We start from the raw sequence: 19222 nt of genomic DNA, 5'->3' as shown, positions 1-19222 counted from the left end.
ATAAATTTTGTTCCTTTTTATTAATTATAGGTTTCAAAGAATAGATGAAACATGTACCAGTACCATGACTGGTGAACATAGTTGCATACTATGTAAAAAATTAGGCTCCAGGCGCTCCACCATTTCTGCGAAAGTTTTTGAGTTACACAAATCATTCAAAGAAATTCGTCGAAAACTTGGCTTATGTCAGTCGCCCATTCATCTCTGTTGACGACGGTAACATCAAAATAATTGAGGAAATGGTGTTCGAAAACCGTCATGCTGGTACTCAAAAGAGAGCAGAGACCGTTAACATCTCTCAACATATTTTTGTTAATGTCTTGGATATGAAGTGCATCAATGTCCTGAATCTTCTCAGATACAATATGGGACGTCCAAATCGAGATGATGTTCATAATTTTCTTCGATTACCCCAGTGTGATCAATAATATCAAAAACTTTAATATTTTGCAATAACTTTAAAATATGGTGGATGCTCTTTCCACAAATTTGGCGGCGGTAGACACAAGGCCTTTGAAATATTTACATATAAAACTTTAGGAATTAATTCTTTAATATAATGAAATATCATGAGTAAGAAACAATGTTTTCACCGTTGAGTAGAAGTAGAAGACATTAATTGCCTTGCACAGATTAAAAATTGGATAATTGAGGTCAGTAAAAGAGAGATTGCTAGATGAATTGAGTGCCGATACGTAACATGACACTTCAAATTAAATAAATAATGTGTTGGAAGATATACTAATATCTCATACTTAAATGGACACCGGATTAAATATGTAAAAATATAAACGCTATTAGAACTAATTAATGAAATATTTTATTGAATGAAACGAATCTTTAAATCATTACTTGGCTATAATTTATACGGTATCGTAAAAAAATTTCGAAATGTAGATTCAGGTTTTCGATAATCAACTTAAACATCAACTTTTTTTATTGGAAGAAAAATCAAATAATTGGAAGTAAAATAACAAGGTAGAGGTGGAGTTTGGTCCCAATCTTAAATTTCCCTTCCGGTGGAAAATAAATCGTATTAGGAGGAGATTTTCACCATTCCCTGCCTGTACAGCCACGAGCGAATAAAAGTTAGTTAATTATTAGATCTATTATGCGATGCTCCTTATGGTCCATTTTTAAGACTTTTAATCTAGAAGAAAATATGCGCGTTGATATAGAACAACGACAATTTTCTGATAATTTACTATAATTAGGCAACAGCGAACTGATCCTTAATACTATGGAAGAAATTGAATTACCACAGAATATCATTTCAAGCATCAATATTATTGATAAAATATTTTGTAGCTGATTATCCAATAATAATTATGAGAGGATGGACGATACTCGCGCTTCATAACAAAGATATTGAAAAAATTAATGATGATATAGTTGCCAAACTTCCCGGAGAGTACAAAATCTACCACAGCTATGGCTCAATGAAAGATCGTCCTGAAGGAACAGTTGAATTTACAAAAGACTTTCTCAATAGTGCCAGCATTTCGGACTTGCCACCACACGATTTAAAATTGATTAAAAAATGTTGTAATTTAGATGAATCAAAAGGACTATGCATTGGTGTGAGACTCATGGTAACAAATCTGTGAGTTCACTAAATAATAAATGCGAAAATTGTTACTGGTGAACAATCCGTGCAATCTAGCAAAGAAGTGCATATGCCAACGATAACCTTTAACTCATAAAAAGGACAACAGGATGCACCATGCAGAGTCACCAATTTCCCGTTAGATCTGCATTTGCCATGACTCTCCCCCAAGGGGGAGGGAGGTTGACTTATATTAAATTCGGTCTTCATGCATGGCATGCTAAGCGACTAGCTACGTTTCAAGTTTATCTTCCAAATTAAAGCTGCGATGACAAAAATGTTAAAACTATTTTTTATTTAAATAAACAGTCATACATTTTTATTATTATCTCGGCAAGATCGAGAAATATTATTCATATTTCATCAGTATATAATTCGTATTTAAATATAATTTCTTAAAAACACAAAATACCGAGCGAAGCTGTCATCCAGGTACTAAGTACTAACTTGTAACACCTTGTTACGCCTATCTCTTACGAGGATGGTCCTAGAAAGTACCTGGCGCAACAAAGAAAACATAATTTTGGAAAATATATTTATTTTTCATTATTAGCTAACAATCATCAGGTTTCTCAAAATAGCTTTCAACTGCCGACATCACATCTTCATTATTGAAAAATCTTTTACTACCGAGTCATTTCTTCAAGTCTGCAAATAGAAAATAATCTGAAAGGGCTATATCTGACGAATAGGGTGCATGGAGTAGCAATTCAAACTTTATTTCAATAATTTTGGCCATTGCAATAACGGATGTGTGAGCTGGTGCATTGCCTTGATGAAACGACACTTTCTTCTTAGCCAAATGCCGATGCCATGACCTTGCCTGCAGATGGAACGGTCTTAGCCTTCTTTGGAATCGGTTCTCCCTTTTCAGTTCATTGTTTTGATTGTGCTTTTGATTCGGGATTGAAGTGATGGACACATATTTCATTCATGGTTATGAAATAGCGCAAAAATTCGGCTTTATTTCTGTGCCAAACACTCGGTGCAAAAATCTTCTTACACTGTTTTTGTTCCATTATAAGCAAGCGAGGCACTCATCTTGTGTACAGCTTTTTTATGTCTAAATTTTCAATTAATATGCGATGTAACGCACTTTTTGAAATTTCTACTATGTCTGCTAGCTCGCGCATTTTAAGTCGACGATCATCCAGTACCGATTTGTGGATTTTCTTCAACATTTCAGGTCGTTCATTTGGTCGACCACTGCGTTGCTGGTTTTCGTAGGTCGTACGGCCTCGTTTTAACTCTGTTAGCCAATATTTCACTGTTGATAACGAAGGAGCAGTCTCATCCAGAGTAGAATCTAGTTTATCTTCTATATCGGTTGGCCAAAGGGTTTTCAAACCAAAGTACTGTATCACATAACGATGACTAATTTTTTCCATGTTTACAAATTAACTGATAAAAGCTCACTATTGATGGCTGCCAAACAAATACTAAACAATGTAGTGTCTTTAAACTTGAAACATATGCTGTATGAATTGTGTACTTTCTAATACGGTGATATTTTTCAAGTAACTACCGCCATCTCTAGGTCGGGCCAGGTACTTCTCGTACAATAAATTACGATATTACTTTGTGACGATCTCCTTAGAACTTATTTTTATGAGCGAATGATTGACTTGACGGATAACCATAATTCCCTGACAAGATATTCTCTTATTATTTTTAAATTATGTTTTCCCAATGTTTGATCAGCTTTTATCTTAAATCGTGTAGCCACAAGCAGTGAAACTAATACACACTTCATATATTTTTTTTGTTTATCTGTTTATCAATCTTGAAAATAACATAATAAAAATGTGCGCTCCGATATTAACATAAATTAAATTACAAACATTCTTCAAAATCTTGTGCAACTAAAATAATCATATTATAGATGAATAATGATGATTTGTTATGAGGTGACGTAAATACAACTACACCTTTTCGAAGAATATTAGATCGTGCCTTGAACAACGTAGTGATATACATTTGAATATAAAAATTAACGAGCATATCAATAGAATTGACCAAAGAAAAATGGTTAGAATTGCATGCAACAAATCACCATTAGGTTCCAAAAACTCAGGATGCCTCCGAAAACGATGGAGCAAAATATTAAAAAGGAAAGAAGAATAATAATAATTGAAAACAAAAAGTTATCTAAAACGATGGATTTTGAGAAAAAAATTGTGTTATGTTATTTCTTTTAACTCTTTATTAGAATCTCCTGCATCTCCTTAGGCGTCATATTGTTTTTTTACGTTCATTGTATTCCTTCTTCTTTCCAGTCTTTATTTATTCAAGAGCTTTTTCTTTATTCGTACATACATCTAAATTTAGTTTGTAGTAAACAATAGTCAAAACATTTGTTTTTATTGAAGTAGAGCGTTCGTACAACCAACATCGGCTGTGTCTAGATGCTTCGACAGGCGTCAATATCGAAGCATACTGATAACATTTTAGTTAGAATAAAAGATTTCCTAAGCAGTTATTCTGTTTTTCCTATGATTGGAATTATTTCATGTAATAATACAGAATCATCAATAAAATTTCTAATAACGTAAACGTATTTATCTGACGTATTGGGAGAAGAGAATGTTTGAAAATTTCATTTTTATATGGTTTTTTTAATATAAAATGGGCTAGGGGTGTAGCAAAGGGATTAGCCTTTACGTATGAATCAGAATCTAAAAATTTTAATTATTCATGATATGATAATTCTCAATTATAACTCAATATTTTTACAATATCATCGATTTTTGAGTACACTTACCTCTATTTTATGATTTGTGATCAATTCCTGGTAATCTTTGAAACAATCGTTTGGATCCACTTTTACGAAATATCCTGGTGATTTTTTATTAGCGCTCATAATCAGGATTTCGTCAATAGTTTTCAACTTTGAGGTCTTTTTATTGAAGCTTTTTCTCAAGCTATTTCTTAACGGTTTCCTTACAAGTCCCGTTTCTACTTTCTTTATACCGTTTTCGGCATGCCCATTTTGTTTAATTTCGTGATTTGAATCGATGGATTTTCTTATTAGAGACCCGTTTCTAGATCTATCGAAAGCGGTGTCGGATTCTGAACATACTTTTTGTTTAACAATTCCATCGTCGTTATTTTTTCTTAAACCTCCAATCCAATTGCTGTCTTCCACGTCGAAAATATCCAGTTGTCTCATTTTTGCTGTTTTAGCAATGGATGACTTGGTAACATTGTTGAATAGTCTGCTGACAATATTGTTGCTCTTTTTCGGGGCTTCATCTGTGGTATCTGAGCTTTTAGTTTTGTCACCAAGAGAATCCAACGAATCAGACTCGCTAAAATTCTCTGAGCTGATACTTGTAGTCTTCTTTTTCTCGTGTTTCTTAGCAGATAATCTTATGGACGAAGCTCTTTGAAAGGAACTCTTTTCAACAACACAAGAATTTAAAGATTCACTTTCACTCGCGTTTTTACTAGTGTTCGATTTCTTCGACCATCTTTTAGAATTATTCCTCTGAAAAGGACTGGAAGTATCTGTCAAATCACAATCCTTTTCATTGATGCACCCATAATTTCCACTTCCGTGTGCTGTTCCTTTACAAGAGCCGTGCTTTTTGGGGACGGGCAAAGACACATCACGTCTTAAAGAATTTTCGAAAGAAGAAGCGACGTGCAACATACCGTTGAATTTTTCTAGCAGAAGGATATGAAGTTTATGTTTTTATTTTGGTACGAGTTGGTAAACAGCTCAAAAATAAGATGAAAATTTGTTAAAAATGACTTGAAAAACTTCCAATTTACAGTAATTTGAAATCATACAACCAATCGATCTTTCGAGTAAACCAAAAACAAATATAATCACAGATTTCGGAGTATTGCCCAATTGGAAATACTTTTTACATAATACACCGACAAGTTTTCAATACTTGCGATCATTTAACGGACACCCACGGTTCAGTGACACTTACTATACGTAAATTTCACCTTTTAGTCCAGTGAACAACGGTTTTTACCTCAGATTTCCAGCAAAATGCGTCGATTTGCTTGAAATTTCATCAATAGATAGTAAATATCTTAAAAAAGCAAAGTCTATTCTGTGCCGATATGTGTTTTTACTCTGGAGGTGAATACCACCCCAACTAGAGGGTGATATTTTTCTTGTTTAAACTAACCGTGGATTTCGATAGAAAAAAGCATTCTAAGCACAAATTGTTCTATGGAGTTTTGATTTATTCGTGATTGAAATTTTGACTATCTGCTATACAAAAAGCATATTTTTTTTTCAGAAATAACTCACAAACTTTAGATTTTATCGAAAAAACTGTGAAAAGGTTAAATGTAGTTATAAAAAAATATTTGTTTTGTTATAGACCTGATTTATTAAAGGTGGAACTTATTTAGTGAACTTTTGAAAAATTGAAAATTGAGTAAGTGGAAAATGGTCAATTTTACGAAAATAATGTATTGAATATTCTTCAAAAGAGACTATAAGAATTTGTGATACATAAGAGAGTTATGACGTCCTCCTCTGAAGAGCGTGATGTAAATTGACCTTTTTGTCGATATTAACAACTCAAATGGCTCGCAATTGCAAGAAGAAGTTTGTAACCATTGACTAGTTTCGACGCTATTATCTCATCAGAGTGGTATAACAACTTTCATTCGTTCTTCTCGATGAGACGTACTAACCTTGAAACGTGGTTACAAACCTCTCCCAGCAATTGGGAGCCATTGGGGTAGTTAATATCGACAGAAGACAAAAAGGTCGATTAACATTAAGCTCTTCAGAGGCGACGTAATTCAATATTCGTCGAGGAAAGGAAGGCCAGGAAAGTAGTTATTATCTCCTTTGAAAAACGACAGAATATATTTTCGAAATATCAATGAAAAAACCCGGTATGGCGCTTTATTTTAATCCTACAAAATTTTTTTTTTAAAATTCTACATGCTTTAACTTCCATTTTAATAAATTTTGATTATAAGAGGTAGTTTTCATCCCTTATAATAATTTGCACATATTGGCATAGGGTAGATTTTAAAGTGAAGGGTGAATAAAACCTAATTCCAAAATTTCACGCAAATCCATGCGTCTTGGTGGAATTTTGAGGTGATCACATTTTTACCGTTGTTTGCTGGACTATTTATAAGATAATCTATACTAAAAATATTAAACTACCCACATTAACTCAACAAATTCCACGTAAATTAATTAATTGATCAATATTTTTTGTCAACAGAATAAATAGAAGTAAATAATATATTCAAGGTCAAGGAAAGCAAGGACCTACGTATTATTGTACTAGTTAGAGCAAATTTGAATAACAACATGAATGAATAGTTCAAACAATAGATTATTGAATAAATAAAAAAATGAGCGAAATATTTTTCTTCCGTAGTTTTTGTTGAATCTAGTCATGTCGACCATGATATCAACTGTATGATAGATACGGTATTACTATATTAGATTGATAAATCATAGTTGAATACGGTTAAGTACCTATTTTTTATTGTCTATTCTATTTGTCTTTTGATTTCCGGCAACAACGGAAATTGTTCGAACATGACAGCAATAGAAATTAACGCAAGTAACTAATGATACCATGTATTCTTTGAGGGTTGTCCGAGCTAACAAGGAAACAATATATTTCTTTCCATAATAATTTCTCCGTTTAAATCTATACATTTTTCCCAGCGACGTTTTAACCTTTTTAGCCCTACCAAACAATAGTTGTGTCTTTCTCTTCAAATTAGGGATTCACGTATGCGATAAAGTCCTCGTCTGATGAAACTCTCTCTTTTGCAGTTGAAATTTTAAGGTTAGCGTTATGTAACTGACAGAGGGGTGAGGCAATGAGAGGAGACAAGCCTGTTATTGTTCCTTTCAATCATTGACGAAATAGCTAAAGAAGTGAACAAAAAAAGGGAAGAAAACACAGAGAGAAAGAAAACAGACTGACCAATCTACATAAACGATGCGGACGACCTATCAAGGGCTTGTTCCATGAAAAAACCGTCCTTTGTGCATTCCAACCGTTTCTGGTTAATAGTAATACAAATAGTAATACAAATAACTGCAAATGCTTCCAATAACCGTTTCAAGAGCGGTTCAGATTAGCAGGTTCGATCAAACCTTATAATATTCGCAACAAACCCAACAAACTGATGCAAAAAATAACAACGTGCGAAATGAAAATACTGGGATAAATAGCGAAAAACCTAGACAAAATAAGGAACGTCACAATCAAGATGGTTTGGATACATAGTGAGAATGAAGGGGAGAGAACAGTTAAGGTGATATAAGAATTTGAAACCAACAAAAAAAAAGAGGCAAACTCAGAAGGAAATGGAATACACAAATAGCCAATAACCTAAAAAGAGAGGACTGAACTGGAGACGGTATGAGCAGGAAGTAAATGATGGAATCAAATGAAAGAAGAAATACCATGTTTCCACCTATAGTAGAAGAGGTTGCGAATCAAAGTATCAAAACACTTTAATGTAAATGGTTCTATTTAAAACGGTAATCTTTATTACAATAATAATGCCACGACGGTCTATAGACACCACTGTGAATCGTGTACATAAAAAATAATCACCGAAGGCAAGAGATTAATAATTTGACTATGGACATAGTAATAAAACAACACCTCCGTTAAAACAACAAACATATTACCTGATTAGATATATAAAATCAATCGTACAAGGTGTGGTAAACTCATTAACACGACGTAGTCTTGTTCAAACAGCCGTTAATGTTGCATCTGTCATTATCCGTGTTTTCTCTAGGAACGATGACCATTGTAAACAAATTTTAATGGGATTGGAAATTTCGTGAAAGTCGATTTTATGATTTTGAAGATGTATTAATAGAGAAAAACTTTCGTAGCATAAAGTTTTAATTTAATTAGAAGAATTTGAAACGTGTGAATGTGAAATTAAGTGGTTTTTCTCGTTTCAGAGTCCCAATTTTCGGAATACATTTTATAGAATCGAAATACTCCCAAAAGTACTTATTTTGTACTAATTAATTCCCTACGGCGAGTGTCAGCTGTCAATTAGTCTGTTTACTTGAATAGTGAAGTGTGGAAATCAGTTTATTGCAATTTTATAACGTATTAAAAATTATGCAAGAATGTGTAATTATTAATTGAAATGCGCCTTTCTCTTGAAAATTATCGAAAATTTCATGATAAATTTAACTGAATATAAGTGAGAATCAGTACTACTTTCGAATTTCAAGTTTTCTAGAATGAATTAATAATAAAATATACAGAATACATCCTCTCGAGGATGCCACCTTTTTGTATCTACCCACCAAAAAAATATCAACTTACGAAAACTTTATATACTAAAATAGAGAGGAAAATTTTCCCCAAAACCCTTTCACTTAACTTTTGATTGTTGTGTTTGCCCTGGAAGCTCTAATAATGCGGAGGGATGCATTAGAATCCCAGCCGAGCTACCTCATCCATGTGACAACTCGAAAAAGGGAACACATTCCAAGAAAAACCAGACGAAGCGGCTCAAATATGAACTTTATGGTGCTGTTTGTTTAACAGAGCGCACGGGTCAGAATTGGTATAAAATATTCCGTTATAGAGATTTTCCTCTCAAAAATGAGCAACGTTCTAGTAGCCAAGAGGCTACATGTATCGCTCACAACAATTGGAAAACACTTAAAATATCTTGCGCTAGTTAAGAAGCTTGATATTTGGGTACCTCACGAATTGAAACATTTGCGGTATGCACCTCAAACGGAATGGAACTGGATCATCACTGGTGATGAAAAATGAGTCTTGAACAGTAACATAGTTCGAAAACGATCATGGAACTAACTCAATGAACCAGCACAAACCACATGGAAAGCTGAACAGCAAAAAAAACGCTCACGCTGATTGTTTGGTGGGATTACAAAGATGTTGTTGTGTTTTTTGAGCTGCTTGCAAGAAACAAAACGATCAATTCAATTTTTGCTGTAAACAATTAGTGAAACTGGATGAGAATTCTTTAAATGGTCAAATTTTCACAAATGACGATGACCTGGTTCAGTTTTTTGCTGATACGGACCAGAAATTTAATGAGCGCGGAGTCATGAAGCTTAAAGGAAGATGACAAAAAGTCATTGAGCAAGTTGAAAAATATATAATTGATTAAAAGTTTTTTTTTGTTGAAAAAGTGATTCATTTCATACTACAAAACCGAAATCACTTTGTCGTCAACCCAATAGTAAAGATATGGGTTTTTCAGGTGAGTCCTTTCTCTAGTATTTTACATGTTCTGTTTTCGGTAAGATTTGATTTCTCTACATTTTGTGAAGATGGTTGGGAGTGGTTTTGATTCATTAATTCCCATTTCCCAGATGCTTTGTTCAGTCATTTATTTTGTTTAGATGTTGTTGTAGATATACTGCTGCTAGAGAAGGGTTTGTGTGGTTTAACAACATTGCTTTGTCATCGGCAAATGATACTGTAGTAGTATTTCCAGTAAACAGTAAATGTAGTAGTTTCATTTTTCTTTGTTGTGTTTTACAAATCATGTTACGCCGGCTTCTTAAACCCTGGTTGATAAAACTTTTAGAGGAAAGCCATATTGAATTAATTATCAAAAATAGCAACAATTTGATAATGAAACTCACGACATTTTTAAAAATAATGTTTGATATGTTCACTTTGTGCATGTTTGTATTCGTTTCTTTTTCAAAATAAATTTGCAAAATTACTTCATCAGGGATTATTTTTATAGTTTCTACGTGAAAGGATATAACAAAAAATAATATATTTTAATTAGAAGTAGTGTTAATTAATGTATTAAAATTAAAATATATATTAATTTGGGAGTATCTTCTAAGTCAATAGGAGTATAAAAAAATCGAACAAAGGAGATAATATAGTGTATAATTTTTTAATAAAGATATTGGTAACATTACATAGACAGCAGGAAATTATAGAAAAAAATTGGAAATATAGATAACTATGAAGCAAAAATTAAAAAGAATGACTAAAAATAACTAATTATAAAGGCAAGAAGACCTTAGGAATTATTTTTTAATTATTTTATAAATTGGAAAATACGTTTCTTCATATTATTGTAAAAATAATTATCACGTAATTGCCGTAATTTTTAGTCGAATTTTTCAAGGAAAAATTAGACTATTACGGTAGGCATGACTAGAAAAAAAATGGGGGGCACATCATTTTTCCCATGTTTTGAGACCTCCTGAACATGATTATGATGGTCTATAGTTATATATATATATATATATATATATATATATATATATATATATATATATATATATATATATATATATATATATATATATATATATATCTGTTTAAGCTACAATTCTTATTTTCGTCTCTCGAGCAATTGCCATGGGTCCGATTTGGTTCAAAATTAGCATACATGGCTTTTTTGGCGGCGGATTGATGTTATTAGAGTTTGGTTGAAAACAAATGAATATTTCGAGGGGTCGCAGTGCAAAAAAGTGGTTTTTGACCTTTGCTCACCTCTGCAAGTCAAACGAAAAGCGACTGAAAAATGAAATTTCACATGTAGGTTCAATTAGTTGCGAGATGATTTCCTGTCTAAGGTCGAAACTTTCCATCTCCATCCCTCTCCATTTTATGGTCATTTTTGTTATATTTTATTATTTTTTGGCCAGAAAAAGTTTAACTAGAGGGTTCGAACTTCGCATGCAAGTAGGGGTGATGTTGAAGAATTGTCTTTCTCAAGTTCAAAGTTTTCTTCTTCAGTTCTTCTAGCACAAAACGCCCGAAATCATTTTGATCGTTGTAATTGTTGAACTGGACCACCTCCTATTTAATGAATAATACGAGTATGATCGTTGCTAGGGTGATTTTTTTTACTTCCCATTTTCGAAATTTCTTGTCATTATGACAATTTTTTCTTTGTTGTCAATTGGAATTGAAAAAGAGGGTTCGAGACCACCGGGTCTATTGAAATTATGAATTTTCATTCGAGAGAGAGAGAGAGAGAGTTAACTTGTGAAATGAAAAGTTATAGAGGAATAGCAAATTTTCCATATAAAGAAATAAGATTGAGAATTGATATCATTTCCAAGAAATTCATTTTATGGAAAGATTTGTTTGTGTATTAGTTAAATTCTTCATTCGACGAAAAATTCGACTTTCGTGATGGAGCTCTGCTGCTCACGGCTTTTTTTTATGTTAATATATTTCTCGTTATTAATACAAAAATACCAAGTATGTACTATAGTTGTATTGAATAATGAATAGGTAGCTACCACAGAGCTTTCAAGTTATTCGTAAATTTTGAACACCCTATACAATAAATAAATCTACATCGTTAAGAAGCTTTATCAAAGAGTCAAATAGTAATGACAGAGAAGGGACTTTTATAAGCACAATAGGTTATATTTTGAGAATCATCGATTAACAGCGCAATCTTGAAAGGATTTTTTGCAACTTCCTGTATTAGAATTGCCGATATTTTCAAACTATAATGTAAGCTTTGAAATAATATCAAGTGCAATTACGATACCATTCACTGTAAGTCTCTTGATTGACAGCTGACAAGAATGTAACTTACGTTAACCAGATCTTTTTCGTTATCTGTTCGTCATCCTCCAAAGTATTAAAACCATTAAAATATAGCGGACGTGACATATAACATTCCACACCTTTAGGCCGACGAAAAGTAGCAGCCTCTTATACAAATCAGAGATTAAATGAAGTGATTTGTAATTATGAATCGTGTGAAAGTAATCGCCTTGATCGAGCTCATCTTAGACCACAATTGGAGAAGTTACAGATGATGTGTATCGTAATTTTCTCCTTTAATCTACAAAACCGGGTTTCCAGATCGACTGCCCTGTTTGTGTTGTATCTATGATAACACTGGTAAACACTGTTTTTGTTACACAAATTTTGGGATGATTTTTGTTTTGATGTATCTTCAATCAAAAAAAAAATTTGTTTTGTTCTAGTCACATCCAGTTTTTTTGTGACGACTTTATATTCTTTTCTGACCTCATTTACGTGTTTTTGTTTGAATTACTTAATTTAGGCGAATGTACAACGATTGCATATAACTAAGTTACGTTTGTTACATTATAAATAAGCCGTGAAAGTGTTCTAATAACCCGGATATTTTTTGTTATGTGGGTGGAGAATTAACTTTTACATCTCAGCATCTAGAATTTACGCCAATTATTGAAAAGTGCTAATCAGATTATTTTCGTTTTTCTGTGCGCCACCAAGATAAATCCTGGGCTCCACATAAATGTTGTGTATCGTGTGTGAGACTCCTATTAGGTCGGGCTAAACAAGAATCTAAGCTTTTGCCTTTATGTATACCAATTATATTTGGACGAAACCAAATATCATATAAGTGATTATAAGGTATGATAAGGAGTCACAACCAAGTCCAAACACATTGTGCATTACCCAATCTTGTCATCGGTCAACAGACCAATTCTACATAGAACTGCCTGTGCCGAAGCATCCAAATCAAGCAGAAAGTCGGAATTCTAATACGAAATTTGTTCTTAGTCAACCCGGTAAGGTATCTCAACAGAGTGATCCAAGCGTCATATATATTGATACAAAGTGATTTTAACGATTTAGTACTTGATTTGAATTTATCAAAAAAACAAGCTGAGCTTTTGGATTCTAAATTAAACAATTGGAATTTATTACTCCTGACGATGGAATAAAACATTACTTTTCTAAATCAGATGATTTACTATGTTGTAATAACATTCCTGTAGTGATGAATTTATTGAATTCTGAATATGAAGTGAATTTTGAATTCACTGGCGGTTGTTCATTGACTCATCAAAATCTAGCTTCAAAGCTGCGTCGTTATACAACTGATATGAAAGATAATTACGAGAACATGAAGTTCCTTCTTTAAAAAATTTGGAAAAATTGTGAATATTTTAAAGTCATTGATCTTTTGCTTGTGCTGAAGCTTTGTTACACAGAATATTGCTGTTTCATTTGCGAATGGGACAACAGAGACAGAAAAAGTCACTACACAAGCGGACCAAGCGTAGATCAGTTACTCCAGTGCAGAAGAATGTTAAAAATGATCCTTCATACAAGGCTTTGGGACGTAATATGTCTTTAAAAAGACACACCCTGCACTCTCATTTGGATTTCTTCCCAAAGAATTGAGGTTCTGTGACGAAAAAAGCGAAAGACTTTCCTTAATAAAAAAGGGTCCAGAAATGCTAGCAGATCACTATTTGAGGAACCTACCAGAGGCCATTCACGAAAATCATAGCTATTCATTGTACATTAAAAAATATTTTTGTGTTAGTAATTTTTGTACTTTTTATAAAAATATTTGTGACAAAGACGTGTCAATATTTTCTATTAATATATTATTGTTTAGTGGCCATAGTACAAGTTTTCGTGTAACATAAAAAAGGTTAAATTTTGTTGACCAGTGTTATCCACTTGTACCCTGTGATTAGGCCTACAAAAGCCTTTGCTTCTTTTTAGCTAAAGCATTTCTGTCTCGTAGTCTGTAGGGTTTGTCTCACCTATGAAGGTTTTGATCTATCTACAACCATATGATTGAATTTAGTGGCTCCAAGCTTGGCTAGGTTGTCGGCAATTTTCTTATACAGAACAGCTAATTGTAAATTTTCTTGTTTAGCTACCGATGGCGCGGTACGTAAGATCAGGAGCTTGGATTGTATAACAGAAGTGTACCTTTCTAGGGTGGGAATGAGTACTTTATCCCCTCAGCGCTTCTATATTCATATTTCAACTTTATTCTATAGAAGTTGTTGTAAATAATCTTTTATTTGATGATAACTAGCCCGGTAGATCCTTAAATGGAAAGGATAACGATACGCCCCACGTCCGTCTCGTAATATAAAACCAGATAGTTTACATTTGGTAAATTGGTAATTTTAGCTAAAATCCCAGGAGAATAGAAAACGCTTGGTCATTTTTCGACGAATAATCTATTGTCCGGCATTTAGCTAATACTCCGGGAGAGTAGGCATGCGGGGCGCGCCATCAGCCAACTGCCTATTATCCTGGGATATTAGCTAAAATCCCAACTTGTCCAACAAAATTGGAAATTGTTGATATTCTCTAAATTGGATCAAGTGTTGTTTGTTTGTGTTAAATTGAATCAAAAGTAACCACAAAGACCAAAGAAATCGACGTGGTTCAGAATGAACTGAATAAAATGATATAGTTTAATAGATTTTATATAAAAAACCAATTAACGTCAAAACAGCTCGTAATTTTATTGCTAAAGAGAGAAATGTAACTAAATGCATACACCTACCCGTCTCGCCTTAATAAATATTTATTTGTTTTCAAGAATTAAAAATCGTTAAATAGTGTCCACTCACACTCACACGGATTATTCAAATTTTTAATTATCTATTCTCGGAATGGTGTAAGTATTATGTCAAAAATTCCAAAAACCAGATGTAAAATTTACATTTGATACAATAATTTGACAACTACAAGGTCACGTGTGAAAATTATTATTCACATAGCGACTATACAAAAACTGTATGAAGAATTTGGAATTCTTATACACCAACGAATTATGTACAGGTTTACTTCGTTGTTGATAATTTCACAATGAAAATTAGATTTTTCATTTCTACTGACGTTTAGATTATACTTATAAATATTTTTTAGCAGTGTACGCCCCAGCAGATTATAGCTGGACTTTGGTTAATAGTTCGGGAAAGTAACGTTGTAATATCAACATCAGTTTTTCTGGAAAATTATGTCCCTAATTTCGCAGTTCGAATTAGTGTGAGCAACGAAACTACAAGGCGGCAGCTTAGACGTCTTGTTAGGGGGAACAACACAACAGAGTAAATTCAAAAACCCTCAATTTTGTTAATTTTACTATAATCACTTCACATGAATAAATTTTTGAACAATTGTTGAAAAAAGTCTTGTCATTTACTAGTGTTGACATGAAAAGCGAGAAAGTATACGAATTTTTCATAAAGTCTGCTTCCTAAAATGAGCAAGTTGTTAGAAAAACTCAAAAAAATACAACCAATCATTAACCGAAGGAATATCCTACCAAATCATCAATTTGGATCTAGACTTGAGCAAACAACAATCGAACGAGATCATTTGGTAACTAAGAAATAAAGATTTAGAAAATATCACCTTTCTTAGATATCATGCAGGCATTTGACAAGGTTTAGCATGAGGGCTTTTGATTTAGAATCAGAAGATCCTTACCTATCAATTATTCCCAAATCCTTCACTTATACCTCAAAGATAGTTATTTTTTAGTTAGATGCCTTGATAACAAAAAATCACTGATCAAAATAAACTCCGTGGTGTTGCTCGAAGCAGTGTTCTGAGGGCGCTACTTTAGCAACTCTTCAAGGTTGATCTACCAAATGGCAATGACGTATTACCAGCCACATTTACAGACGACATCACCATATAAGCATCACACAAAGATCTTATCGTTCAGTTCTACCTCAATAAGAGAGAAAATTAGTTGAACTAATGGAGAATTGAAGCAAATGAATTGAAGTCTGTTTATTCAACCTTCACCAACCCTAAAGGAAAATATCGAGAAGTCACTGTAAATAATTAAACTCGGCCACATCGCAAACAATGTCAAACATATGGGCTTGCACCTATGTTAGCTCCCTAACCTGGAGAAAAGACAACTTTAACTAGGGAAAACAATTGGGATTGAAACTAAGAGATTTATATTGTTCTCTAATACTGCGTCTTAAAGGATCTATGTGTCCCCCTTTCTTGCTGCGTTACTGGAGAACCCAGTGTTTACAGCTGATGCATCAATCCCACTTCTTTTAAAAGGTACTGATCTAGAAAACAATTCCATTTGGACATACGATATACCAGTGTGAGAATCAGCAGCTAGTCTCAATATTAAAATTTAGATACAGTGACAGATAACCTCATGGAACAACCAGTAACCCAGAGTAGACTTAAACGACATGACCCGTACGACCTAATTAATAGGTTTAACGAGTGTTAGTGTTTTCCCAATATACAAAACCGATTGTAAAAGATAAATCACTGGAAACGCGTCTAGCATGCCAACTGAATTGTATTCACATCATTTAATTTTTATAATAATTATTATAGATTGTAAATGAATAGGAATAGGAAACAATGGAGGTGTTTTCATCTTAAATGCGACGCACTGTATATTTTCTTCAAAGAATTTCGATTCGATTGGAATTCCGTTTTCCACAGCTACCTTTTCGATAAGTAACCTCAGATAATTCAGGTTTCGATATTAAAATTAAAATTATTAATTATCACATTTTTGAGCCATCTACCAACAAAATGAACAAAAAACAAAAACAACAAAATCCTCTCATACTTATCACGTAATTATCAATATGCCTTGTAATTATTTTTCACCATTAGCATCACAACGCACTAACACCAACAATAGACATAAAAAAAGGTCCACACGAAGGTTTCCGGTCAGCCCAAAAATCACTACCGCCGCAACGTCTCACATGCAAACGTAGTTCAAACACGGAAAATAAAATAGAATCGTATCAACATAACAACGTTTGCTTATGAACTGACTTAAGTCGGGTCTGTCTAGCGAGGCACGATAATCCTTGGTGAGACAGAACATGCACAATGAATTCGACCGTCGAGCTTCTCATAACACGTGAGGAGAGTTGTGACTTGTAAATGATATTTATTATTGTTACCTAGGCAAAATGTGATTACAAAACTCGATAAACGAAAGTAATAACTGTGTACGAAGAATATAGAAAATGGCTACCTACAAGGGATACTTTTAACAAAAACTTTACGTAACTTTGTTTGTGTATGGATGAATGCCACGTCAAAACCAAAATACATCCAATTAATTTTTTAAATTATCTTTCATGATAATATATTTGACAGTATTTAGAAGTGGTTGTAAATATGCAATAATGATGTATTTTTAATTAATCATATTTTCATTAAAATTTGAATTTAAACAACAAAAAAAGATGAAGATTAAAGCATCCCCAGAAAAAGTCAAGAGAAACATCACGTATAAATAGTGGAAAAATATGCTATATCTTGGTTGGAGGAAAAGCTCAGAAAGTTTAAAAAGGTCACTACGTCAAGATTATAAGATATAATCACGTAAAATGGGGTGAATACTTCGGGGAACTACTGCAAGAAGACCGAAAAAAATTTAAAGAATCTTAACACATAAATAAAATAGTTGTATCAACTTCATCCATTAGAATAACTATTGGAAATTCTGGAGGTTTCTGAAGACTATAATTTGTATATCGAAACGCCAGTCAGAGAAGATAATTGTGAGTGCTGCTGTGAGGGTTGCGTAAAGTAAGAATATGCGCAAATGAAGTGGAGCACGCAAACAATAGTATAAAGAATAAAAAAAAAAAACGCCCGGATCGGGTCATAACATTAAGCACCTTTGTCATTTTTACTAACTTACTATCCTTCAACTTCACCAACAGACGATGACCATTCGTCCACTATTCTTGCAGAAAAATCAGCTGCGTTACGATTTGCGGCGACCACGCTATGTACCCTTGCATTCAAAAATATATAATATCAAAAAATTTTCATTTACAACATTTTTCCTAATAACATTCGACCCCTAACTGGCTGATACTTAACCCAGGAAAGTCACTTTTCTTGTATAACCTTTTTAATGTTCTAAAAGCATGCAATTAACTTTAAACCCTCGGATATATCGGGTAGCACGTTTTAGAGAAACCAACATATCGATGTCCTTCTACCATGCACATTATTTCATGAAGCCCCCTCCGATTTATTACTTACCGAATTCAGGTAAGACGTTGGATCGAACTGTTTAGGGCAATCTTCCTCGGCACAGGGAAGCGAGGCGAACGCCTAGATCTTAGCGGGGCTACGCTGCTACTAGAGATTTGGCACGCGCGAGTTTAATTTTATGTTTTGTATCCGTTTTTTGAACTAAACAGATACAGGTCGGAGTATCAGTTACCATTGAAAGAATACAGAAATAGACTTTAATTTTCAAAATGTCTCGTTTTCAAATTCAACATTGAGCATTTGCATATCGTTACACCCTTTATGAATAACATTCCTATTTGACACGATGACAAATTTTATAGTTTTTAATCATGTAACTCTAAAAATGTAAACAAGACATATACAACAGAAATAAATCAAATAGTATGCCATTAACATTTAATAGAATCGATTGTAAATACACGACTAGAGAAAATACGCAATTCATAGTGGTACTATATGATTGTTAAGATGTATAATCAAAGATAACAATCTTTCTGACATTATGTTACCCACATTCATATATAGAACCTTGATATGACTGAACGGTCCATAAGTAAAATGATGTTATTGAAAGTATGATCGACATTATAGCGTTTTAAAATATATGATTTACTATTCTACCCAGAATTGAAGAAATTTTTTGATTCACTTTATTAAAAAGTGAAAAACAAAATTTTTGGGGTAAACATTGGAACTAGAGCGAAAACAACAAAAACGAAGAACATGAAGAGGGCAGCAGAGATGAAAACATTGAGAACTATTGAAGGAGTGATCCTAAGGGATCAAATAAGAAGCAAATTCAGTACGTTTCACGAGATCGAGACGACAATATCGGAGAGACCACGTCGACAGA

General features: G+C 33.2%; 1 protein-coding gene across 3 annotated transcripts in view; it reads right to left on the bottom strand.

Moving 5' to 3' along the window:
• LOC130898410 (unconventional myosin-XVIIIa) overlaps positions 1 to 19222 on the bottom strand; it is a 166759-nt gene that overhangs the window by 74027 nt on the left and 73510 nt on the right. Inside the window, exons 1-2 of one of the 3 annotated variants that reach the window (XM_057807688.1) lie at positions 16931 to 17204; positions 4368 to 5272 (exon numbers count right to left, since the gene is read on the bottom strand). The exons of the other annotated variants lie outside the window; for them this stretch is intronic. Of the exons in view, the coding sequence (XP_057663671.1) occupies positions 4368 to 5258 (891 nt within the window). The 5' untranslated portion in view covers positions 5259 to 5272; positions 16931 to 17204. Of the gene's footprint in view, positions 1 to 4367; positions 5273 to 16930; positions 17205 to 19222 lie in introns of those variants that run through there. 3 annotated transcript variants of the gene reach the window in all.

The sequence above is a fragment of the Diorhabda carinulata genome, chromosome 10 (assembly GCF_026250575.1).
Source record: "Diorhabda carinulata isolate Delta chromosome 10, icDioCari1.1, whole genome shotgun sequence".
NCBI classification, from domain to species: Eukaryota; Metazoa; Arthropoda; class Insecta; order Coleoptera; family Chrysomelidae; genus Diorhabda; species Diorhabda carinulata.
Note: the sequence above shows the minus strand (reverse complement) of the source record. Positions and strands in the feature narration are given on the sequence as shown.